The sequence below is a fragment of the Natator depressus genome, chromosome 8 (assembly GCF_965152275.1).
Source record: "Natator depressus isolate rNatDep1 chromosome 8, rNatDep2.hap1, whole genome shotgun sequence".
NCBI lineage: Eukaryota > Metazoa > Chordata > Testudines > Cheloniidae > Natator > Natator depressus.
The window spans coordinates 55833118-55860566 of record NC_134241.1 but is presented as its reverse complement, the minus strand read 5'-3'; the positions used below and the strand labels follow the sequence as shown (position 1 = coordinate 55860566).

Genomic DNA, 27449 nt, shown 5'->3' with positions numbered 1-27449 from the left:
TAACATTTTTTATGCAGGTGAAATCTGGTTACAGTGAACTTCAAGGGCAACTGCTGGCCACAGGTTAAATATTGATAGCACCCAGCTGTATAATTACGTTATATTATATTGTAGTTCTTTTTTATAATTATGACGTTCACATAATTAAAAAAAACCCTCATCGATCACGATCAGTGTCGCACTGCTTACATTCTGAAATCCATCTTCCTGGACTTCCTTGCAGCAAACTCACTTCCCAGGTGCCATATGGTCTATGCTCTGTGGATTTTTTTTTTAAATGTAATTACACATTCGCTCCACATCAGAGCCCACATCTTGGGAACTGGGTGGCTCTTGGAGAGCCTATATGTGCCCTGGTGCTGGGGGACCCCAGGACCCTCCAGCATGGAGGGGGGGCTCTAAGCTCTGTTTTCTCTGGGGGCTGGGAGGGGAAGGGGAGGTGGAAAAACAGATGGATAGAGGACCCCAGTCCTGGGGGGAGGGGAGAAGGGGGTGAGAGAGCAGAGTTGTGGGACCCCAGGTCCTGCTACTGCAGGGAGGGGAACCCAAAGGCTGGAGATCTGAAAGGCAAGGAGGACCCCACCCAGTGCTGGGCGAGGGGAGAAAGGGCAGTGGAAGGGGGAGGTGTGGGACACCAGAGCTGGGCAACAGGTGAGGGATGATGGAGACTACTGGCTGGCACTCACCTGTGCTAGGGGCGAGGGGGCACCCTGTGCTGGTGGAGGGTCCTGCCGGAAAAGGGGAGGGTCTGTCCGAGGCAGAAGGGCTGGGTCAGCCTGCCGTGGCACTAGTGGTTGGGGGGTGCTAGGACTCTGCAGCAGCAGGCAATGCCGGGAGCCAGCAGAGCGGAGCGGGCTGGGGCCGGTTGCTTGCTGCCACAGAGACTGAGCCCAAGCCTGGGGGGGCTGTGAGCAAGAAAAATAAACAAACAACAGGGCCAGTGAGTGCAGGGCACGGGCCCAACACCTGCTGCTGGCGCCGGGCCCCCCTGAAATATGGGGCCCCCCAAAGCATGGGATGGCTCTGCCTATGTGAAATGAGCTGATCTTAGTCCAGTTCTTAGTGGACGGTTGTTTACATCACTAAGCCACCATCACAAGAAATCCTAACCGGGGCGGTGCCCTGATTAGTGTCAGTAGGAACGACGCTCTTGTGGTTTAAAACACTCAGAACTGTCTTCAGTTCCCAGCCCTGCCATAGATTCCATGTATGGTTTTGGGGCAAGTTACTCAATCAGTCTGTGCATCAGTTCCCCATTTCTTCCACCCTTTTGTGAGTCTTGTGTAAAGAGATGTTTTGGGGCAGGCTATGTGCATGTACAGCACCTAGCACAAACCTACCAGGTCTTGGTAGGAACTTTAGGTACTGCTGCAACATGAAGTCAATCACTGAACTCTGTGGTGGTCCTGAGGTGCAGTGGTGGGGAGGTTTGGCGTAAGCTAGCATTGCTGTTGGCCATACTAGCTCTGTTCTGTACATAAAATGACACAGAAATTTCAGGAGTCCTTGTGCTGTATATTTATACCTGCTTACTGTATTTTCCACTCCATGCATCTGATGAAGTGGGTTATATTCCACAATATATGCCCAAATAAATTTGTTAGTCTCTCAGGTGCCACAAGGACTCCTCGTTGTTTTTACTGATACAGACTAACATGGCTACCCCTCTGAAACCTGCTAGAAATTTGAGGCACTAGTGTTATCCATCTAGCCCCTTTCAGTGATTTTATGTGTATGTGTACTATATTGTTCATTAGCAACCTCTAGGAATATTTACAATAAAACCCAAGTTAGTAACAAAATAATTTCCCTTCTGAGAAACAGTAGCAAAAACCCACTCCCCTGATCAATCAACCCTGTATGAACTAACAGGCCCTGAAGATTCCCGGACTTGGGCTTCATTGATGAATGGGGGACATGGAAAGAATTCCCGAGCTGAGAGCTCTCCCAGTGTGGATGCCTTCAAATTCAAATTCGAAAGATTGTCAATTCTTCTTTCATCTGCTGGGTTAGAACTAGAGACGTGTGACTAATTCATAGCAAGTAATTTGTTCTATGAAAAATTCTGCAGTAGTCTCACAGGTTAAGAAAAAGTGAACCTTTATTTGATTATTTCTGATGTAACATTATCCTTTGGTAGAAATGTTATTGTAAAACACTCAAGATATTGCATAGAAAATACACACGGGGGAAATCACATATATACATTTCATAAAAATAGAATACATCTTCACAAAATTACTTCCAGAATTTGTTACCACCTTTATACAGTGTATTGACACCTAATATTTTGCTGAACCAAACTTGCTAGATTTTTGGGGAAAAAGTTCCATTTTCAAAAACAACCAACCAGGAGTAGTGGAATGTGGAAGATCTGGAGCTAAATTAATGGGTTACACCAAAATGTCAGAGTAAGATTTTTATCATAAAATATCTGCTTTCTAAGGTGGAAGTAGCTATGTATTTTTTTTCTTCGGAACAGTAATGGCATGGCTGAAATCACATGAATGTCACAGGTTCCTATTCAAAAATTTCCAAGTGAAAATAAGCACCAGTGTGGCATCCATTTTAGCATTTTTGAGTGTAAATTTGACCAAATGAAACAATGTACATACAAACCTATTTGTATCAAGTATTTGGTAAGAAAAATATCATTTTTCAGCAGATAAATTTGTAAAACATTTAGCAACCCTTAAAAACTAGCAGAAATGCTAGTTCTCTGTTTAGCTTCTTAGAATTAGACTGATTTTTGTCTACTACTTTGACCACTAAAATTCCACCTTGCATTTCTGATTTGTTCTGCTGAATTTTCAGAACCATTTGTGGAAAGTTACTGCTCCAGTGTAATAAATAAAGCAAGTGGTAAAGGCTCCTTAGAACCCTGGATTTTTTTTTTTAATTGGAATAATGGAAGTATTGGCATCTTCAGGGAAAGCACAAGAAAAGAGCATAGCACCACTTTCATGTTGCAAGGTTTGCAACTGTTTTTAAGAGGAGGCAGTACTGTCAGTCTGGAAGTGGTAATACCCACTGGCACTTACGAATATGGTTAAAATACTTCAATTACTGGCTGAAGTGTGCTTTTTAATATGGATAGGCAGACACAGCTATATAAACAATGAAAGTCGTCTGATATTCAATGTTTCCATCAGCGCTGTAGGACAAAGCTCTGACTCTCATCCGGTATGTCTCTGGCACTTGCAGTGGCCTGGTTGTGAACACTACGCCTTTTAAATTTTCATCTCTGAGAGCAAATGGGATTGTTGGGTCCTCATCTACCATTAGGAAAGTTGTTCTGGGATGCATCACTTGATCTTGAGTGTAGACAACCAGTCGAATTAAATCCTGATTGGCAGCTATTCCAAATGGCAGGGAAACAAGTTTGTATTCCAAGGCATACGGGCTAAGAGCACATTCCAAATCATTAGATGGGCAGGTCTTAAGACAGAAGCTAGGAATAAAAACAATACTTTGAAGTAGCTAGGCAGAAGGTATTATACAGGTCACTACAATTTAGTACAGTATTAGGGCATTATGCAGCAAAGGCCAAATTCCAGTACACACGCATGACACACAGTTACTTCAGCGTACACAACCTGATCTTGTTTCTTTGAAACCACAACCGAGTTTCACTGATAATAGAATGCACTGGAAGCCACAGAGAAGTACTAAAAATATTGATAGCTTTAAAAAGAAATCCTAGATTACTTTTTGTTTTGGTTACTATAGTCAATAGCACATCATTTTAGTGACCAAGCTCGTAAACAATGCAAAAAAAAAAAAAGGCTTTTTGGACGTTTATAAAATACTTAGGGTACATTCTCCATTTGGTGTGTATGATCTGTTACAGAATTTTGCCTCCAGAATTAAAAAAAAAAAAAAAGATTGAGTGGGGATGTTTCTTCTCAAGGACTAGTGACTATTTTAAAGTGCTCTAAAAATATAAATGGAAGCATCTAAGCACTGTCCAAAAATAAACTAAAGCCAGAAGATGAGCAAAAAAGGCCCCATCACTGTTTGCTGAAGGAAACTGAATGATTAGGAAGAATCCGAACAAAATCTGATCATGGCAAAGTTTGAAAGTTTGTGTGTCAGATTCTATTGGTACACAAACAGTCTGACCTTGCTTCCACTGAATCCACCATTAGTAATATTGGATCCATGATGGCAGCCAGAAGTCACAACTTTTGTGTGGACCCACTGCAATCTAATCCTATTATTTATCAATAACATGAAGCAATAATGCATATATATCACTGTCACCAGTGACTAATCTTTGTACGGAGAACAGGCCCAAGGCTGTAAATGTAATCCACTAGTGTGGATCTCTGCACCAATGCAGAACTGTACTGAAGTCAGTGGGATTCCAGAAAAGGGTCTGTGCTAGCAGATCACACTGCAAGATCAGGGCCAATGTTTGGGGAGAAGAAAGAACCTGAAAAAAACTTAAATAAAGCATACCCAGAAAGAGGATCTCGCTGATAGTTTGGTGGACAAGGTGTATCTATACACTGGTAGCTTCCTCTCATGTTAAAGCACATGCGATTTGGTCCACAGTGAATGTTCTGTTCAAGGCACTCATCAACATCTGATTGTAAAAAGATGCAGTTAATCACTTCTTTGTATTGAGGTGAATTTCACAGGTACAGGAAAAACTAAGCACATCACTGTCTGAAAATATTGCCAGACTACAGTATGTACCATACAACTGCATGAGAAGTAGCCTTCCCCACTTCACGTTTCATGTTCCCATTCTTAGAACTCTGCCTTGGTACAGTATTTGATTTAGTGGAACTAGCAGCCCCAGTAATATACATTTGTTGTTGTTGTTTGTACTGCGTGAGTGCCTATGGCCCTGTTGTGCTAGCTGCTCTTGAAACACAAAGAAGAGAGAGTCCCCGCCCTAAAGAGCTTGCGATCTAAACTGCAGCTACATTGTCATTGTCCTTGAAACAAAATCTTGTCAATGGTGACTAGCTGGTTCAGGGGCTTTGGTGGACTATCAGGTGCGAGGGCACCATTTTTGGCTGATGCTGAGGACATGCTAAGCATTAGTTTGGTTTTGAAACCTGTTCTACCTCTAACAGTGAAACTTTGTGGTCAGGGTTAGGGACATATTGGAAGGACCACATGGGCTAACTTACAGAGTAAGAAGGTGCAATAGATTACATAGTCAGTTTTCTGATCATCACCACTTGGTTTAATATTGCCTCATGCCATCAAGCTGATGTATATACCCACATTAATTAGAGACTGCAAAATATCTGTGGTGAAATTCCATTCAGGGAAACTTCAAAGGTTTGCATTTTGTTTTGACTTAGTAAAATTGTTTTTAAAATGGCTCTTTTTTTTTAAATGGAAAACCCACAACATTTTTAGGAAACTGGACTGATTTTGTGAACTTTATATGAAATGCAAAACGTCTAACTATAAAGGTCTCTTGGGTTCTTATCAAACAGATACCTCACTCCACAGTTTGACTACTTATCCAAGCTTTAAGAGACTCAAAACACTTTTCTGGAAGCCTCGTGCAGGAAAATGTTTTATCAGGATATTTCAAGTATGTGCTGGCTTTAGGTGGGCAAGGAGTACCATAAAAACAGTTTCTCTCTCAGTATTTTGGCTAAAAGCCATCTGTAATAAGAAGTACCATCAAAGTTAAATCTCCATTTTGAATACCCCAAAATTCAGAGGAGTTGGATCTGAGACAATAAGGGTCAACTGCACTACTAGGATCTGGATCCAAATTCAGACTCCAAACTACAACCCCTCCTAGCCTCAGTTCTGAATAGATCAGATCCAGAGTTCTGTCTCTTTGGCTGGCCTTGCATAGAAACAAAATGCTTGATTTCTGTATATATTAAGACCTCTTTACAACACTGCCCTTAGTGTAAGTGCAGAAGAGGATCAAAATGACAAATAATGTAGTTGGGTTGGATATTGAGAGCACTTATATGTGACCTCCAAAGATGAAACTAAAATTAGGCTTTTGCCCTTTTTCCCTTCTAAAAGAAGCCTGAAAGGATTTTATCGAAAAGGAAAAGAAAAACAGGGTTTTCTTTTTTCCTCTTTGTTATTTACAATAGAAATTCAAATCTTGTCTTCCCCGGAAACACTCTGCTGACTGGAAGATCAGTGAAATGGGCATCACAAGAGTGAAAGTGGATGGAGATTTTTGTCAGGCCATTTGAAACTCTATTGTTTGGTTTGGATTTTTAAATGCCTTTTTGTTCCAATTGATTCAACATTTCATGCCCTTCAGTTAAGTAGTGAGAGTTCACAGCATAAATCTGCGGCTTCCTTGACACTCCTGATATTTCTAAGCTAAAAACAACTAGAAATAAACCTCTTTCAGGTCTTCTTTATACATCATATAACAAAAAACCATCACCCTTTTTGCATGTTTTGAGTTCAGTTTTAGACTTGAAAGTGTGAAATTCTTATGTCATCCCTTGTAGGGAACAGCAGCTGTTTTGTAACAAATATTTCAGCCTCTTAAAAGATGAGAAACTCCCATTGGAAAATATATTAGAGTAAGGATTTCCTTATGAAGAAATAATGGTTTTCTACTACAGCTGTATTAAATCAGTGTAACATAAAATCAATTTAAAGGGGAAAGTTTTTTTTTTATTATTCTACTTGGTTTTAATATTTCTGATTCCTGTTTTCCTCTCTCCAGAGCATAATTCCAGAATCTGAATAATATTTTCAAATAACCAACAGCAACAAAAAATTTTTAAAATGTTTTGCATTTGAAAATATAGTGTCGTCTTTAGTGTAAGGACAGCATTTCATGGCTTCTGATTAGTGAAGTAAAATTTTAATGCCAAATATTTTGGTGTTTAACATCCAGATGTTCCAGTCAGTACCCACAGATATATCTGATGCCTGTATATTTTCTAGTGATGGAGAGACCTCTGAATCGTCTTGGATAAGTATCCAAAAAAGATCATGTGCTTGTCTGAACCTCTTGAATCTGAAGAGTGAGCTGCAAATCTTGTAAAATAGGCTTGCTTAGGCTCTCCATTGAGGCAGGCTGTTCTTCAGCCATTTAAAACCTTGCTTGAAGGCATTTCTAGCTCTGTTCCCCATAGAACAACTATGGCAGGAGCCAGAATGGCTCATGTTGCTTAGTATATGACTCAAGGTTGATGATAAAAAATAGATTTTTTTAAAGCTATTTATAATAAGTTCAGACCTTACATAGAGTGTCATAATTTTAATCTATTACAAAAATAGAAAGTATAATATTAAGCAGTACATGTTTGCTGCCAAGATTTAAAGAAAATCACACCGTTGAACTGATGGGAAGTCACTGGTTAAGCATCTTGAAGTGCTAAACCAGCTTTTGACTGCAGTAGCATCTTGTGCAGAGAGAACATTTTCTTGATTTCAGTTTATTTAACTAGTTCATTCAAAGTTAAGAAACTGGGAGTTGAAAAAGCAGGAAAGCTTATTTTCTTCTTCCAATCGATGAGTAAAAAAATTAGGTATGAGAGGATGATCTCTACTAGTTCTAAAATCTTGACGGACATGGTGGCCATAAACAATCAGTTTTATCTATGAATTGAACTAACTGATTTATTAAACAAAGGAAGTATTAAATGTAAAACCATGTTTTGATAAACTATTTGTATGCATCCAGCACATTTCAGATTTCAGCACATTTCAGTTCTACTTAATAAAAAAAATATTTGGAGCATTTTTAATTGAATCTTAATTTCCATCCAAAGAGAGCTAGTAAATAAGAAATGCATCATTCAACATTTTCTAATGTTATAAAAATTAAGTATCTGAATAAGTTAAGCTACAGAATTGCTTAAATAAATGTGTATAGATATCCTCCTGGTTAGCAAAAAAAAAGTACCAGATGTAGTGCAAAGGCTATATTTAGTTGCAAATCAATACGTTTTAATGATTACCAACCAATGAGAATCAGCCTTGCTTTAGGAAAATAACAAAAGGTCCAAAAGCAAAACATGATTGAAACTGATGATTTAAATGAAGGTTTTCTGCTTGTTGATTTAAATCGTGATTAAAATCAGTTATTTAAGTAGCTTTGATTTAAATCAACCCTGAAATGGTCTGTGTTGTTTCCTTGCTGAGCACCATTTTTTATTTAAAAATTGTGCCCAGATAGGCAAAAAGTACAAATCAAACAAGGTGATGCGGCCAGTGGAGGCTCTGATGTGAGAAGGAGACAAGTCCACGGTGACCTGTGTTTTCAGCATAGCATCTTGACCTCTGATCTAGCTTTGCCACCCTCACCGTAAGCATAGTGTAGTTTAGAAAAGGTTTGTTTCTAGCTTTCAGCAAAGTCTTACTTTATCTGAGGTGGTTTACCCAACCTAAGGCGGCCCAAAAGAGAGCCTTCCCCTGCTCCCCGTGCTGTGCTCTAACGCACTGCTCTTTAAGTTGCTTATTTTGTCTCTTCTCTCATATTTAAAAATTGTTCAATTCAGGGGTTATTTCCTTAAACACAACTAGTCAATACATTGAAGGTCACAAGTAGAAATGGAGCCAAACTCCCAGCTCCAAACAACCCAAACTTGGGATATGTTGAAATCTGAAGCCATATCTGAATTTCACAAATGGTTTTATAACAGACTGAACCAACTCCCCAAGTCTAAGAGCCGCTGCACTTCGGGATGTTTGAAAGTTAGACCTGAGTTTTGGGGCTTGAGTCTATATCTAGTTGCAGTTGCAATGGGATAGCACATGTTTGTTGATAGGAAACAAATTAAAGAAATACTCCATCTATGTATTCTCCACACACACGCAGATCTGGAGAGATATTTACTTACCTTGGCATGCTTTGCCATTGGACATAAGACGATAACCAGATGGACAGACACACTGATAACTTCCTAGGGTGTTTCTACACTCATGCTGACAGGCATCTCTGTTTTCACATTCATCAATATCTGCAAAAAAGCATGAAAATATAAACGTTAAATTCTCAAGCAGACTGATCTCTGTCTTTTTTGCTAACCAGATCAGACCAGTCTGTGTGTGTGCAGAAACTTCTCCAGCCAGTATACTAATACAAAAACCTTTGAGTGATTAATCTCTGTCTGTATGCAGTGCACATACTCAGCTGCTTGGGAAGTTTTAGGATCTCCTTGTGTCATGGGATGGCCATCTAGCAAGTCTGAGAAATCCTTTCCATTCAAAATACATGTATTCAGTTGCTCATAATTTTTTCTCAATTTTTAATTTGGGGCTGAGATTTGGTATGTCTGACCTCAATTCCTAAGTGATTGATTAATAATCATAATTTTTAAAAAAAAATAGCTCTTGGGGATCCCTCACCTCTTTCTGATATAAGATTTCTCAACGTGAGTATTATATATTCCACAGGGAGAGGCCAGGTTGCTGGCACCCAGTGCTGGAAGATAGTCTGGGGAGAAGAGAGAGCGGAATACCATGGGGCAAATTGCCTACAACACGTGGTCTGCTGTAGGGTCCAAAACCAGTCAAACCCCCCCCAGACAGTAGGGGGGAGCTGGTTGAGGAGTGGACTGAGTCAGGGTACCCAGGAAATGCACTGATTCGGCACATTGCCAATAGAAGCTTCCACTTATGGGAGCTGCTGTACCAATTTAAAGCTTTCCAAAGGGTGAATCCCTCCTCAGGTGCAACAGCCTCCTTCACAAGTTTCTGCCTCCCTTGACAAGGTGGGACTTCAGCTCAATATCTGGAAAGAGAGAAAATTAGTCTATGCTCTTTGTAGACTTTTTATAGCTCCGAAGTAATGCAATAGAATTAGACCAGCAGGTTAAGATTTTCCGAGCAGGACAGGGGATTTAGACACAGGCCTTCCTTAATTCTAATTCCTTAAACTGCTTGAAAACCTCCACTTACTTCAGTAGTAAGTCCTTACTCAAGCTAAACTTAAACCTTTTGTGGTTTACGTTTGGGAGGAACATCTGTTCACATTCCCACTCCCCCACCTGTGTCTCACACAAAATTCTTTACATAAAAATTCAACACCAAATGGTGAAAGAGATTTGTAATTGTAATTCCCAGGGTCTGTATTTTACCAAATCTTAACTGTTCTCCTTCTCTTGGGAAAGGAGTCTCATGTACTATATCATTTCCAGTTTAGACCGGATTAAAAATCTAAATTTCACTCCACTAAAATGACTTGTAAGTATATTACCTGAAGAAATGGATCCTTTACAATGGACCCTAACCCCCATCTCCCACTGACTTCAATGAGAGCTGGATCAGGGCCCTAAAGATCAGTTTAAATCTTTAGACTGAGAATGGATATTCCAAAATCTTTGACTGAAATAGTTGTGTCCACAATAAACGGTGCTAACTAGAAAACTTGTCAGAAGTCAATACAAGTTTGGTTAAGGGCCGCATGACTGCAACATATGTTTATTAGCATTAATTATTAAGTCTTCTGCTACTAGAATATAGCACATGAGGATTAGTAGCTATTTTGTGAGCATGTCGTGCCTATGATGTGCATCCATGGCAGTATGTGCAAATTGTCTAAAGCAGCACAGACCTCTCTATTACATGCATTCAGAAAAGTTACAGTAAGGGCCAGACTTCCTCACCATGAACAGTACCTTATGCAATATGACTGAATATCCCATTGAAGTCAATAAGAGCACCTGAGGAGTAAGGGTGAAAGTATCTGGCTTTAAAGCAGCATATTTGATAAAGATTAAATCACTCTTCATGTCCTTTGCTAGTTGTCATCCTGCTCACTCTCTTTTTGAAAATTAAAGTGAGTGTCTGCTCCAAGGTCATCCCACTCTCCTTGTTCCACAATGCAATTCTGCCCTTATTTATTATTTGCTTGTCCGTTACAGAAACAAAACATGTACAGGTGTGTATTCCAATCCCCAGCCCTCTTTCTTGCCTATTATCTAGGCTGTGGTGAAAATGACTAGCAGACATTAGAGGGTCTGGGTAGTGCTCGTCCACTGCCAATAAAGATTGCCTTAGGAAAAAGGTCTGAAACTCTTAACTGCTAAACATGAAGAGGTCAGTTCTATTGCCCTAAAATAAATCAGTCAACAACATGTTCTACGAGGTATTTTGATTTCCCTGGGAGCAGAATTAGGCTTGTAATGATAAACAGTAATGATGAAAACACCTAGCCCTTCTTCCTTGGACTTCACAGATGGGGCAACTGAACTGTAGATGGGCAAAAGGCCTGGTTTTCTGAGGTGCAAATCACCTGCAGTTCCCACTGACCTCAGTGGAATCTGTAGTTGCTCAGCACATCTGAAAATCAGGCCATTGGTGACATGCCTCTGGTCATAGAGTGGGCCAATCGCAAAGAAAACCCATGTCTCCTTACTCCCACATACAGAGAAAGGGCAATTCTGTCTTTCTGTCTTTTTGCAGAGCATCTTGTCTGATATGCTCAGTGGGTTGCAAAGAGTACCGTTACTCCTATGTTTCACAAGCTATGGTATCAATTTCAAACCATTCTAAAGTGTGTGTTTATGCTGCACTTACAGATGTGACTAGCCTCTACCTATACCAATGAAGCTATTGTTTCCACAGTGTCTAGTCCAGAAATCATTATTCAGAATCTGCTCAGGCCAAATTCACACTGAAGTCAAAGGGAGTATGATTAAGATGTATGAGTAAGATTTTCAGGACTGGACACATAGTGACTATTGGTTTTCAAAGGGAAAAAAAGTCAGAGGAAGGCTAATACTCACAGAAGGGAAATATAGTAAGACATTATCTGTTTGAGAATATACAGCAACTGACCAACAAAATATGAGGGGTGTGGGTCGGGAGGGGTTCCACAAAAATTTTACTAGCACTTCTTTGGAAAAACATGCATAACTCATTGAAAATACATCATGGCAATAAAAAACATATGGCACCCTACACCATCATTCTTCGAAGCAAGCGATGAGAAATGTCAATATGTGAAGACAAAAGAATTGGATAGATATGGCTGACATTTACCTATACATTTGTCATTTCGTGCCTCATAGCCTCCAGGGCAAGATTCTCTAATATTCCTTTTAGTCCTGGAGAGAGGTATTCTGCTGTTTCTATACTCTGAGTAGGAGCTGTAGAGGTCTGAGGCGTGCCTGTAAAACTGTTGAGGTTGATAGTTGTCTCTCACAGGGGAGAATTGAGCATAGTTATAGTTATTGTAATAGGTGCCATAATTTGGCAACCTCTCCAATCCAGCGCAAGATGTCCCATCACCTAATAAATGTTGTCCAGGTGGACAGATACACTTGAAGCTGCCGGGGGTGTTGGCACATTGAAATGCACACGGTTTAGGCACTTGTTCACATTCATTAATGTCTGCTCATGTGACATGATCCAGAGCAACAAACCATATATAAAGGGAGAAAAAAAAACACACACACATACAGAAAAAAACATCAGTCTTTGGAGCAAACTGAGGACATAAATGAGTTCCTGAATGAAGTCAGTAAAATATGCAGAGCCCAATGCCAAAAAAAAAAAATGGGTACAATATTTTGCCATGTACAGTAATCCATCTTACTCTTCCCGTGAAACTGGTTAGGACATGAGACTGTAGCACTCAGTTTTTATCCTGTGTGGATTAAATCCCTTTGAGGATTAGCACACAACAGGTTTGTATTGGTGGCTGTGAAATGGGGCGGGGATCTGTATTTATTCCTTTCACTCCATGCTTGCAAGGGCTGAGTGATTCCTGTAAGGCAGTGATACTTAGACTGCAGCTTGAGAGCCACAAGTAGCTCTTTAATGTGTCTGCTGTGGCTCTTTGCAGCACATATTAAAACACTGGCTAATAATTAAATCACACAATCAGGATGCTTTTACTATGTTATTTACCAATTAAGTTATCAACTTGCACTAACTTATTTGCTGTGAGAATTATATATAAACTAAATATCTCCCATCGTACTGTTTAAATATTATAGTACAGTAGTAAATTAAACAATGAATTCACACAACTGTGGCTCTTTTGGGTAATGTTGATCACTAATTTGTCTCCTGAACCGCTGAGGTCTGAGTATCACTGCTATAGTGACTGAAGCTAGCTGAAAGTCAAATTTAAAACCCCAGACTTTCCTGAATGTTGATTTTTCCCATACTAAAAATCCCAAACTGTTGGTAATTTCAGATTTATTTCTTAGACTCTTTCTGGATGCTCCACAAGCAGCATTGATAGGCTATGGGGGTGTCATAAATATAAAGGGAAGGGTAAACCCCTTTAAAATCCCTCCTGGCCAGAGGAAAAATCCTCTCACCTGTAAAGGGTTAAGAAGCTAAAGGTAACCTTGCTGGCACCTGACCAAAATGACCAATGAGGAGACAAGATATTTTCAAAAGCTGGGAGGAGGGAAAAAAACAAAGGGTCTGTATCTGCCTGTGTGATGCTTTTGCTGGGGACAGAACAGGAATGGAGTCTTAGAACTTAGTAAGTAATCTACCTAGGTATGTGTTAGATTATGATTTCTTTAAATGGCTGAGAAAATAGCTGTGCTGAATAGAATGAATATTCCTGTCTGTGTGTCTTTTTTGTAACTTAAGGTTTTGCCTAGAGGGATTCTCTATGTTTTGAATCTACTTACCCTGTAAGGTATTTACCATCCTGATTTTACAGAGGTGATTCTTTTTTACTTCTATTAAAAGTCTTCTTGTAAGGAAACTGAATGCTTTTTCATTGTTCTAAGATCCAAGGGTTTGGGTCTGTGGTCACCTATGCAAATTGGTGAGGATTTTTACCAAACCTTCCCCAGGAAGTGGGGTGCAAGGGTTGGGAGGATTTTGGGGGGAAAGACATTTCCAAACAAGGGTTTCTCAGGAACCCAGATAAAGTTTGATGGTGGCAGTGGAAGTCCAAGGGAAAAGGGTAAAATAGTTTGTACCTTGGGGAAGTTTTAACCTAAGCTGGTAAAAGTAAGCTTAGGAGGTTTTCATGCAGGTCCCCACATCTGTACCCTAGAGTTCAGAGTGGGGAAGGAACCTTGACAGGGGGAAATTGTTTCCAGCTCTCCTTTTCATGTAAGATTACTCTGTTCTTCTGGTGCCTTGGGAGTACATAAAGGAGGAAGGATTCTATCCCCAAAAGGCATGTGGAAAAATCCAAGAGGCACTAATATATGTTGTGTATCCTTGGTAGTAGCACTATTTCTAGTAACAGGGGAAGATGAGATCCATTCTACATGCTGTGATACTGAGGTAGAAGGAGATACAGTAAGTTATTGAGATTTCTGGGCTGTAATGTTGAATTTCGACGCTAGGGTGAGTGATGATGATCACTGACCCTTCAAAAAGTCCAGAGGTTTAGTTCTATTTGAGGAAGACTCCAAGCTTTTCGTTTGTGAATTTTCTCTGAATTATACAAAGAATTCAGGTCTGCAGAGCAGAGGTCACAATAGACTCTCTGGGCATTGTTTGGGCACTTCCACTTCTGGGAGGAATCAGGAGGAATCAACTTTTTTGCATTTAGTACTTTTTATTTACATAGATTCCAAGGCCGGAAGGGACCACTGTGATCATCTAGTCCAGGGGTGGGCAAATGGTTTGGCCCGAGGGCCATATCTGGGTATAGAAATTGTATGGCAGGCCATGAATGCTCATGAAATTGGGGTTGGGGTGTGGGAGGGGGGTGAGGGCTCTGGCTGGGGGTGTGGGCTCCAGGGTGGGGCCAGAAATGAGGAGTTCAGGGTGTGTGAGGGGGCTCCAGGCTGGGTTGGGGGTTAGGGTGCGGGGAGAAGGGGGAGGGCTCCAGCTGGGGATGAGGGGTTTGGGGTGCAGGAGGGTGTTCCAGGCTGGGATGGGGATCAGGGCTGGGGTAGGGGTGCAGGAGGGTTCTCCAGGCTGGGACTGAGGGGTTCGGAGGGGGATCAGGGCTGGGGCACGGAGGGGTGGCTCAGGGGTGCAGACTCTAAGCAGCGCTTACCTTAAGTGACTCCCAGAAGCAGCGGCATGTCTTCCTCCGGCTCCTATGTGGAGGCATGGCCAGGTGGCTCTGCTCCGTGCTGCCTGGTCTGCAGGCACTACCCCTGCACCTCCTGGACAATGGGGGTGGTGCTTGGGACGGGGGCAGCGTGTGGAGCTGAGCCACCTGGCTGTCCCTACGTGTAGGAGCCAGAAGGGGGCCATGCCGCTGCTTCCGGGAGTCACATAGAGCAGCCCCCGACGCTACTCCTTGGCTGGAGCGCCAGAGTGGGGCAAGCCCCAGACCCTGCTCCCCAATGGGAGCTTGAGGCCTGGATTAAAATGGCTGGCAGGCTAGATCCAGCCCGCAGGCCATAGTTTGCCCACCCCGATCTAGTCAGACCTCCTGTATAAACACAAGCCATAGAACTTTCCCCATATAATTCCTACAGCACATCTTTTACTAAAACATCCAATCTTGATTTAGAAATTGGCTGTGATGAAGAATCTGCTACAAACCTTGGGTAAATTATTCCAGTGGTTAATTAACCTCACTGTTAAAATTTTTCTCCTTATTTCCAGTGAACTTGTCTAGCTTCAACTTCAAACCAGTGGATTATGTTAGACTTATATCTGTTAGACTGAAGAGCTCATTATCAAATATTTGTTTGATTTCTAAGATTGACAAAAAATTCAGTTTGGGTTCAGGATCAGCAAAGGTTCTAGTCTGTTTTTAACAACATCCAAAATCCAATCCTAGTCAAAACGTGACTTTTTTTTTTTAAGGGTTAATAGTTTTACAGAAGCACATGAAGTACAATAAAGGTCCTGATGCAGCAGGGTGATGAGTTGAGTACTTTCAGCTCATTGCAGGATCAAGCCCAAAGTTTGCCCCCCCGCTCCTCCCAAGAATGGAAGAAATGCCCACATTCTTTAATGTGGCCATATGAGTTGTGATTCCGACACTTACATATCCAACAACTGAAATTTTCAATTAAGTAATATCTGTAGTAGGCAGAGATCCCGTAAGTGCAGGGGACTGGACTGGATGACCTATTGAGGTCCTTTCCAGTCCTACACTTCTATAATTCTAGGGGAGGTTCTCTGGTTTTTCAATTGTATTAAAATTAGGAACACTTCAGGAACTTTTCACTTTTTTGGATGACTTTCAATCAATATAAATGTTAGGAAGAATGGTTTAAAAATGGAGGGAAGGAATGGACTGGCAATTCATTTGATATACTAGAAACTAGTATACTTGAAGGATCAGGGGTTTGGGGTCTTAACAACACTGACTGGGCCACAAAGCATAAATACAGTCACAAGTTTTCTAGGTGTCATTGTTTAAACACATATTCTGAGATTACTTTAAGTAACTTGTCAATTAAGAGTAAAACAAAACAGTGAGTGATGGATGATATCCCATCTTTTATAAGGAAGTCCTCAGCAACTACTCTTTGTTCGTTAGTGTTGTTACGGATGGAGTGCCAAAGAGACAATAAAGGAGCAAAATACTAAAAAGGAAAAGAATGTAATGGAGGAATGACTTTTGTTTTAAAGACTTGTTTCTGGTTGTTGTTGGCTAATACTATATTTCTTAAGACCTCTGTTAACATGTTCATCTCTAAGCCCTCAGAATAAATAGAATGGATTGAGATTAAGATCCTTAGCCATAACAAATCTCTATTAAACTTCTTCTATGTCCCTCCATTATTTAAAGAGGGTTTTTTTTTAATTTATCAAACAAGTAATAATAATCTTTGTAAAGTACATATAATTTTAATTTACATAAAATCATATATCACTCTTAAAAACAACATGAAATATTGCTAAAAGGTGTCATTTTGGTCCCTTTTGGAGATATACAGCTCTTAACCCTCAGACAGAAAGCAGTGATACTAGTCTTTTAAAAGGGACATTGTCTAGAAATTTAAGTCAAGAAGGTAGGGTGTACAAAAATGTTTACAAAAATCTCATAGGATAAAAAATGTTTGTTTTCTCTGAAATTCTTAAATAATGTTGTAGTTTGAGATTGGGATTTAAATCTTCGTTTGTGGTGATGCAGTATTACTCTAGTGTCTAGTGCACAAGAACCAGTGAGAGAGGATGCTAACTATAAATAAATGAAACTGACTAGTTAATTTCATTGTTCAACAGAATGAAAAGCAGAAAAATAGACAATATAAATGTCAGAGAAGATATTTGATTTAAAACATTCTTCCAGTTTCATTATTTTCAGGAGTTATAAGCAACACAGCTAAGGATTTTTTTAAATGAGATCAGAGCCTTAGCGGTATAAATCCGCATAGCTCCACTGAGTTCATTGGAGCTTATTTGATTTATACCTGTGAGGATCTAGACCATGACAGCACCCTCTAGTGTGTGATTAAGAGGCAAAATATAATAAAAACAAAACATATGGGTAAAGAAATCTTGAAACTCTGTGCAATTAGTTACCTTACATACAGCATTTTTACAACTTAGGTTTCAAGGTTTCTTACCTGTGCAAAAGAGTTTTTGGTCTGTAAAATAAGCTATATCCTTTGCAGTGAGTCACAGATGAGACATATATGAAGATATGTAAATGATGAAAATGAAAAACCCAGTAAGAATTGCAGCCATTTTTACAGGAGCAGCATATATGACAAAGTAGCAAAAAGTCACAGTTCTGCATTACACCAAAGGCATGCTTAGAGTGCAGGTGAGCACTGACCAGATGGCAAACCAAAGCATTCCATAGACAGTATCCCTTTGATTATGCAACATAAATATCAGATGTAGATCAGAACATTAAAAAACCCTAAAATACATCAGCTTTTAAATTTGTAAAACTAAATTTTCCAATTAGTCCCTGAAATGCACTCCTTTCTTTTGGTATTAAAAAGAATCTAGGCTTTTCTGTTTCAAACAACTGAAGTTTTCAAACTAGTTACTGAGTATTTAATTATCAAGCTTTCTATCATATCTTACTATGGACAACACTTTGTTAGGATATAGATATTCAGGCCTGTCTGCAAAGGCCTATACTTTAAGAATTTAGGTATATGTTTATCATTTAGCTAGTTATAGAGATGAGGAAAGAAAGAAAGAAAGGATCAAAATCACTGTCTGACTGTATAAGGCCTTTTCTCACTGTGACAGTCTGAGGCCCTGTTCTTAGGCCAATGCCTCTGGCTAAGCAGCAGAGGCAGCCATAAGCTGGGAAGCAACCGGTCACATCCTCACATTCCAAACTAGTCACATTGAAATAAAGTGCTCTTGGGCTGTTAGGAATACAATCCTGTCCGGATAGTGCTTATCACCTCCAGAGAAAGGGAAGTGCCTAGAAGATGTAAAAGGAAACTTTTAGTTTGATAGCATCCTGTCTGGCAAGAACTCACTTATCAATAGCTGGGATGTGAAATCCTCATTTCTTTGTTGTTCTATCACAGTAGTCCCCATTCCCTATTGTTTGTCTGTATAATCTCTGTCTGCTGTATAATTAATTTTGCTGGGTGTAAACTAAGAAAGGTGGTGGGATATAATTGGTTAAATAATCATGTTACAATATGTTAGGATTGGTTAGTTAAATTTCAGGAAAATGACTGGTTAAGGTATAGCTAAGAATATTACTGCAATATATAAATTAGGGGCAAACAGGAAGTAAATTGGGGTTCGAAAATAAGGAAAAAGGAACTTGGATTTTAGCTTGCTGGAAGTTCACCCCAATAAACATCGACTTGTTTGCACCTTTGGACTTCAGGTAGTGTTGCTCTCTGTTCATGTGAGAAGGGGGGAGGGGGAAGTGAGAGGAGGGAGGAATAAGCCCCCTAACACACTTGATAGATGGTAGTAACTGAAACTCCCATTAGAGTTCCCTGAGTGATGCACCAACATTTAAGTTAGACGAGCTATGATATTTTGAAATATCGCCTATAAAATATGAATCAAATTGATCCTATCAGCATTCTAAGGTCTGTAGAAGTCCAGGAACTGATATCAGTGGAAATGTTTCATACACTTGAACTGACGTTATAATAATGCCCAATAAACTGTATTAAAATATCTCTGCTGAAGATATTGAAATGTTATAGTGAGAATTCTTTTACTTGAGGCTAGACCAGGGGTGGGCAAACTACGGCCCGGGGGCCGGATCTGACCCCTTAGGGCTTTGGATCCAGCCCATGGGATTGCCCCCTGTGGTGCCGCAGGCCCCGCACTGCTCTCAGAAGGGGCTGACACCACGTCCCTGCAGCCTGGGGGTGGGGGCAGAGGGCTCCTTGCCTCCAGGCACCACTCCCCACAGCTCCCATTGGCCAGGAACAGAGAACCATGGCCAATGGGAGCTTCGGGGGAGGTACCTGGAGGCGTGGCAAGGGCAGCTCGTGGAGCCCTCTGCCCCCCGCTCCCCCAGGGACCGCTGCCACCCCAGAGCCGCTTTAGGTAAGTGGCGCCGGTCCAGAGCCTGCAGCCCGCCCCCAACTCCCTGCCCTAAGCCTCCTGTCTGCACCTCACACCCCTCCTGCACCCCCATGCACCCCAACCCCCTGCCCTGAGCCCCCTGTTGCACCCTGCACCCCAACCCCCTGCCTGCATCTCGCACCCCTCCTGCACCCTGAGCCCCCTTATACACCCTGCACACCGCACTCCCTCCCAGACCCTGCACTCCTGCCCGCACCCCAACCCCCTGCCATGGCCCTGCATACAATTTCCCCACCCAGATGAGGCCCTGGCCCTATGCATACATGGGGGAAAGGTGAGCCCATTTATGGAAGAAGCCTTTACCACAACTTGTGCCCCATACACAACAGCCATACATAATCAGTGTCTGAAGTCCAGTGAATATACGGACTTCACTCTCCCTGTAGGGAGAGAGTGCGAGGCAGGAAAGCACCAGGGCAATATCTCCCTCCCTACATGCTGACCAGGAGACCTAGAGGAGTGCACAGCTGTAACATACTGCATCATCATAACGGTGAGTTCTAGGATGGATCATGCTTCCGAGGCACACTATCCCTGCTGGAATTCCCCTAGGATGGACCAACTCCAAGCCACACTCTTCTTAGGCCTAAATCACCCAATCTGATCCCAAGTGTGCAGCCTGCATGTACATAACCATATTTATTGTTAAAGAAACTAACTAAAGCAAACAGATTTGGAGTTACATCTGCCATGATTTCCTATAGTCACCCTAGAATGCCTGGATATTGCAGCACACATGATATACACCCTCCACCACTGTTCCAAGACCCATAAAGCACTGTACGTTGGTACAATTAAATGCTTTAACAGAGTAACTGTCATTAGGAATTGTTTGCAGTTTTTTTAATGAAAGTCATTTAATTTTAATGTAGGGGATTTTGAGTGCCCAACAACAGACTGTATAGCCTACAGCCTTCAAAAGGGATAATGTCCCTAGGTTTATTACAATGCAAAGAGGAGCCAAAAGCAGTAATTGAGAATATGGAATGGTATTAATGTAGGCTAGTTTCCACTCAACATACCCAGACAGGGTCTTCCAACTCCCTGGGATCGATACCCTCTTGGACATGCGCAATGGTAGCTCCCTCGTGTATTCTCACAAATCTGATTGTACCTGCAGTGATGGGTACCATCTCTGCATTCGTCAATATCTAAAGGGAACAGAGGTAATTAGTAGTAGTCATATTTTTCTTAAGCCCTGGTTTTCACTTTCTAAATATAGAGAATAGGGTTACACCAGGGAGGTATCTGGTCCTGTATTCACAAAATATCTTTTCATGGTGGACATAAAGATTGGATATCAGTCTGCACCCACTGTGTGACAGATGGTGGTGGGTCTGGATTATACTGGGACTGGAGATGGAAATAAGTAATCTTTCAGCTGAGTTGCATCTATCTAATTCAATCTTTTCATAGATTTCCAGATGATTATTACCAGGTTTTTAACCTAACCAAACACTGAGGTGGAAATCTGCCTTCCCCTGGTGTCAGTTGGAAATTTGACAAGGCCCCTTGCATTGCTAAGGCTAAAGGCACCCTGATAAACAACAGGAACCTGTAAAAAATAAAAACCTTAAAAATATATTCAGGAAGAACAGGTACATTCTGCTGTAGCTCACGAAAGCTCATGCTCAAATAAATTGGTTAGTCTCTAAGGTGCCACAAGTACTCCTTTTCTTTTTGCAAATACAGACTAACACGGCTCTTACTCTGAAACCTGTCATTCTGCAGGATGTTCATACATAAATCCAAAAGGGGCACAGTATCCCAGCCTCCAACACTCTCACATGAGTTTTCTAGGACAGAGAGTGAAGGCGGAGGGGAGGGAAAAGGAAATTCAGGGGCCCAACCACTGTTTTTCCTCAAAAAAAGAGAAGAGAGCAACAAACAAAATCCTTCTACCATTTGTCCACAGGGGGTCAGTGAAAGCCTGTGGGTGATAGAAAGTCTTGCCACTTGTAACATGTCCCTCACTAATTAACATGAAATCTCACCAAGAAGTCACAGTGTATACATGCCCTTGAACCGAGGAAAGTCAGTGCTGCTGGGTGCGCAGCACCTTTGAAACGTAGGCCATTTATTTAGGTGGCTAGAGAGTATCATGAGGAACCAATTTTTGGAAAATATTAGCCATGTCCTTTCTTTTACAATCATTATATGGTAAATAAACCAATGTACCCACCAATGCATGTTCCGTTTTCTACTTTGGTCATTCCAGTTGGACACAGGTCAATGCACTTATAACCACCACGTGTGTTCTTGCAGTGCTGGTCTGGTCTGCATACATTCTGCCGGCATTCATTTACATCTTAATTTAAAAAAAGAGAATTTAAATTGCTAACTGATTTTCTTATGCTCCATTCTCAAAGGCCAAGGCAACCCCAATATAATTATACTAGGTAAGTACTGTTGAAAATGTGTGTATACAGTCTGTACGTGTGTATCAAGCACATCTGACAGTTTCCCTTGCACTCTGCCCATTAATCCATTTCCACTGAGTCTACTTGTGTTTTGCAAGCCCACTCAAAAAATGTTAAAGTTTGCATCCCATGTTTTAGAAAGGGATCCAACAAAGCAGGGGATTCACTGTTTTTGCATATACCATAAATCTTCTATCGGGAATTTCATCTGAATCATGTTAACACATTACACTGAAATCCATTCCCCTGACTCTATAGTTCATTTCATACCCATGCATTTTCTGCCTTTTAGCTGATATCCGGGGTCACAGCCACAGTGGAAACTTCCTATGGTATTGAAGCAGCGCTGATGACAGGAGTTGAACTCTTGGCATTCATTAACATCTGTTGAATAATGCAAAGCCTTAAATGTTATAGCTGTGGATCTTGTAATAATTTGCAACAAATTGTGCTTTGGTATATTTCATGTTGCAAGCTCTGCTTTGATCTAAGTTCTTATCCTTCTCCTTTTTCACATATTGCCCTCCATGAGTAGTCAGGCAAGTGATTGTTACATGAGAAAGAACTGCACAGTGACACAGGAGTGGAATTTTCTGATATAGATACAGGAAAGTATGCTTACCTCACTACATAACAAAGGAAAGCACATACTGGACTCAGCAACAAGAAAGTTACTTTGTTCTGTAGACAGTAAAATGTCGCTGATAAAGTATCACTTACCAGAATGATCCAAGAACACCTCTGTATATCAGGAATCAGTAGGAAGCTTATTTGCAGAGAGCCAAGACATTCTTGGGAAAGTTACTTACAAACATGGCTTAAATAAAAGTAGTGTCAGTTCATTAGAACTAAGGTCAGAGGACTGCACACCTTGACAGCTCAATCCATCAGATGTTCTTCTAAAGCCAATTCCACACCTAACCACACAACGATAGGAGCCAATGACATTCTCACATTCCTGAGCAGCATGGCAGGTATGTCCACCTAATGCACATTCATCAATATCTACGATAAAGTGCAAACAATAAAAAATGTATTCAGTAAATGAAAATATTTTGCACCTTAGGAAATAAGAAACCATTCTGGTATAATATATGAATGCCATCAGTAAATTTTATGTTCTTATGCTAGTGGCAAAAAGTCTTGTGTCCAGTCTGCGCATGTCGTTTGAAGTCTGGCTTACCCTGACACGTTCTTCCATCTGCTGATATAGTGAGGCCTCTGGGGCAGGAGCAGTAATAGGTTCCTATAGCATTATGACATGCATGAGAACAAGGATTTCGTACTGCACATTCATCTTCATCTAAAAAATAAAAGTGAGCAATTTTACAAGAACCTATGGGATTGTATGTGTGTCTCAGTGATAGAACAGGACAAGACTGTTCCTGGCCTTTCCATGGGTTCACAGAGGGTACGAAGTGTTTTCTCCCTCTTTATGCTCTCCATGCAATGGCCAGGGACAGCAATGCTCACTGTAGTATTCTACCTGGCATATAATCCCTTGTAGGATACTCCTGAAAGTAAAGCATCTCTATATTACTCCCAAATCAGGCCAGCATGCTAATCACATAAGGCCTGGTTCTCCCTTGTGTTGCACCTATTTGACTTCAGTGAAAGTCAATTAAATTCAGTAAAGCTACACTGGAGTAAACTGCAGCAGAGAATCAGGCCCACTGTATTTCAGAAAGCCAGTCAAGATAATTGACATGGTTTGAATCTGTGCAACAGAAAACAACATCCTTAAAGTTTCAGTTCAAGTCAAATGTTTCTTAAAGGTCTCTTTGTATTTCTTTAGAGTTTGACATCTTCACTGGAATCTGAAGGAGTGAAAAGTATGTGTATGTAGTAGATATTTGTTGTTCAAGTTAAGACTCTATTTTTAAGAGACAGTTTCACTTACAAAGATAGGGTCTGATCTTGTTGTCCATTTGGAGTTCTTCTTGAGTTAGATCTACAGGACTGAGCAGTTCAATTTTAAAAGTGATTCGTACTCTGTATGTACCGCATTCAGTGACACTGTACAAAAGCAACCTGTGTGCAGTGTATTTGATTATATTTATGTTTTCGTTTTCATTTCCTTACCTGAACAGAAGGGCCCAGTAGAGTTCAGACCAAACCCAGTAGGACACTGATTGCTATGGTCTCCTATGGGGCAAAGGAAACCAACCTTTACTGGTAGTTATGAAAAAATATGACCATCTCATGGCTTTGAGAAGATTAAAATATTGCAGCCTAATGATTGGCTAACCAAGTAATTTCAATCAGTGCACAGTCCACACTTTGAAGCTAAATATAAACTTGGCATTGTGGGACTCCTCTGAATTTCACTGATTTCCCATAATGAGTTGTTCAGTGAAGGCATGATTTGAAGACAACAGGATTGCACAGGTTCATCTGGGGCCATAACTTGGTCTGCAGTTGTTCTGTTACAAGCAGTAGTGCATGAAACAGAAAGACCCAAGCTTACTTTCAAATCTCAGGGTAAATTGGAGGCTGGCAGTCAGGAAAAAAACATCTTTTACTTTGGCAAATGAAATAACCGTGATCTAAAAAATAGTGAGACACTTTAAATAAATTCCCCCCTCCCAACCTTTCTCCCCAGCAATGACATTTTTACAAAGTCCTTCTTAAAGATAAACAATAGGACTTTTAGGAGTGGTTTTAATAGGCCTAAAGTGGAATTTACGAGGTGCACAGGGCCTTATGCTGGCCACTTAAATTCATTCAATGTAACCCTTTCTATTGGAAGCACTGTTGCTAAAATTAGTTTTTGTTTCCTTTTTTTTTTACATTGCGGGTTTTTAGTCTTTCAGGTGAATCTTTAGGATAATATAGCAATAGCCCATTATTTTACAGAGTCTCTTTCTGGGCCCCATTCATCATTACCCTGTACTTTGTATAGTCATTTGTACCAGTGCAAGGTGGGTATACCATGCTACCTATTCAGGATGGAAGTATTTTACACTCACTTTGCACTGATGTAAATGATTATACAAGGTGCAAGGCAATGGGCCACTTTCTCTCTCTCGTTCACTCTTTGTATTATATAGGTTCTGTGTGGTTTCTCATATTACTATCACCAGCATTTATCATGCATCTTTTAATACGTTGCCTGCACTCTACCTATATTAATCCCTCTCCACCAGGATTTCTAATATTCTGAACCTCTGAAAAGCTTTTAAATAACTGCCATTAAAAAATAACAACCTGCTAGAAAAAGTTTCCTCTCCTCCTCTTCCTGCTCTTGGCCTGAAGCACAGAGTGGGTTACAGTCAGTACTGGAGCAGTACAGGTTAAAGGCTCGGTATGTCATCATCCACCAGGACTACAGATGAGTCACTGTTCTCCAACTTTACTAGACTTGTTTCTAGCCATCCATTGTCACATCAGCTCTTAAAAATGCAAGTAATCCAAAACAAGAGCCAATAAAGCCTATATATACTGCACCACATCATTATGTTTTCTGTGCATTCTGATATTTTACAGAAAAATCATTTTAGGAATGATTTAGAGGCTCTTAACCAAACTTTTCTCTTTCAGTTTTTAAAAATGGCAGTTTGAAGCTGTTCAGAGGTATAAGTAGTCCCAGCAAAAGTGGATTGGGGGGAAGTGCAGGGGTGGAAATGAGAGGTATAAAATAAATACATAGCTATATAATAAACTGGAAGTGCCATCAACATGACATATGTGGTATCTATATGTGTACCAAATAATCTGAACATCTCAATAGCCTCCTCTTCCAAGATCATACTCTACTGTTGAGGATATTCTATTCTCCCAGTACTCTTCAATCATCGTATCATTTTATTTTGAAGTGAGCCTTACTCTAATTTGGATAAATTTTCCATTAATAAAGAGTCAATACCTTTTGCAATGGAAGCATGGATTCTAAAAGCTAGTGTTTCTTCTAGTGGGTTGTACTCTGTTGCAATAGAGGAAGCCCGGAGTGTTTCGAGCAGGAATGGCATTTTTCCTCGAGTGTGATCATAGGTAATGGTGTGGTTCCATGTATATGGTACGCTAACTCCATCTATGGTGAAGAGCCGTGTAGAGTAGGCATACAGTTGTCCAGGGCCAGTCTGAATATAGTCTTCCGTGTAATCCTGAAATACACATCACAAATCAAGATCTAGGCACCAGCAACTGGATCCTCTGGCTCAGCTAGTATACTGCAAAAGAGGTTTTTTGTTTTTAAATAGCATGAGATGTATCTAGAGAAAGGTGCTTTTTAAAAAGCTGGACAAATTGTACTGCAAATGGCACGTCTATTTAGCTCCAGTTACTATAACTGTTGAATTTTAATGGCTCCCACTATATGGCCCTATTATTAGTAAGGGAAATAACTGTAGTAACTGAGATACCACAGTCTAGTAGCAATTGGTGGATCCTGACTTTAATGATGGTGACTGTATGACCATATTTCCAACCCCAATCCCCCAACACACCCTGACAACCACAAGAGGTCCTGATTGGTTTGATAACAAGATCTCTTATGGTCTGAAGTGCTACTAGCAACCACACAAGATTTATTATTTAATAATCTAGGAAGTTTACTGGAAATGATAAGCTAACTAAACAATTTACTGCAGAAGTATTACACCACAGTAAGGAAACTTTTATAAATATTTGAGGGCACTACACATTGCATTGTATCAAAATGTCAAAAAAATCTAAACATCCTTATTTACTATACCCCGTATTTATATATTTAGATTGGTTATCCATCAACAAGCACATGCAGATGTTACATTTATAATTTAAAAAAAAATGCTTTCAGGATAAAAACCAGTTACAAAATCCACGATACATAATTAAACCCTTGATCCCTATTGTTAATCCAAGCAAAATCTTCCATGGCTTGACCAAGCAGTTAAGACTTGAAGTGTTAAATAGCGACTTTAGTGGGATGATGGAGTAAAGGGGTTCCAGAGGTGTGGAATGCCCTGCCACTAGCCATGAATAGTGGAGCCAGTGATACAGTGACTCAGTAGATCAGACCTCTTTCAACATGATGAAACTATCAGACAAAGCAGTGAGATTATAACTTCCTGCTCTGAAGACTGCCAGACAAACCAGTCTGTATCTGATCATTTTGGGGAAAAAAGTATGGGAAAGTCCTCACATTTAGAAAAAGCTGATTCTGTACGAAGTGAGGCAAGTCAGAGTAATTAGACTGCTCACCATTATGGACAACTCCATGGGACAAGACTTTAATACTGTGGCACAGAAAAAGGTCTTCCTTACCTCTGCCACAGCCACATTATAGGAAAGATTAAATCATCGAGATTTTATGGAATCTGACACAGCATGTTTTCTGCAACCACAGCTTTACCCTCCATCCTTGCAGATGACCTGTGACAGAGACCTTTGAGGGCACTCTGAAGGTAGGGAAAACTTTGCCAGGGTTGTGCGAAATGGAGGACTAGCATCACCCTTAGAAAGGTCTAGAACCTAGCTTGGCCCATCAGCCTTTTGCAGGAGACAAAACAGGCCATCTTCCTGACAGCAGTAGACCCTCACCTTATCTTGGAGGAGGAGGTGATCTGATCATGATCAAGAACTTTCCTTCACATGTCCAAGCCAATCATAAAAATAAGTCAGAATACTGTAACATAGCTTATGGTGCTGTATATGGCTGTATTAAAATACGTCAGATAACAAAAATATAAAACTGAAGCAAGAGTGCAGAGATGT

At 40.6% G+C, this 27449-nt stretch overlaps 1 protein-coding gene across 1 annotated transcript in view; it reads right to left on the bottom strand.

Annotated features, from left to right (window-relative positions):
• Nucleotides 1-2249: 2249 nt before the first annotated feature.
• Nucleotides 2250-27449, bottom strand: part of HMCN1 (hemicentin 1) — a 335320-nt gene continuing 310120 nt past the window's right edge. The window contains exons 97-107 of the mRNA XM_074961138.1: nucleotides 25621-25858; nucleotides 23838-23900; nucleotides 22939-23058; nucleotides 22626-22760; nucleotides 22026-22139; nucleotides 21518-21643; nucleotides 20358-20486; nucleotides 11950-12300; nucleotides 8805-8924; nucleotides 4462-4588; nucleotides 2250-3451 (exon numbers count right to left, since the gene is read on the bottom strand). Of these exons, the coding sequence (XP_074817239.1) occupies nucleotides 3085-3451; nucleotides 4462-4588; nucleotides 8805-8924; nucleotides 11950-12300; nucleotides 20358-20486; nucleotides 21518-21643; nucleotides 22026-22139; nucleotides 22626-22760; nucleotides 22939-23058; nucleotides 23838-23900; nucleotides 25621-25858 (1890 nt within the window). The 3' untranslated portion in view covers nucleotides 2250-3084. The remainder of the gene's footprint in view (nucleotides 3452-4461; nucleotides 4589-8804; nucleotides 8925-11949; nucleotides 12301-20357; nucleotides 20487-21517; nucleotides 21644-22025; nucleotides 22140-22625; nucleotides 22761-22938; nucleotides 23059-23837; nucleotides 23901-25620; nucleotides 25859-27449) is intronic.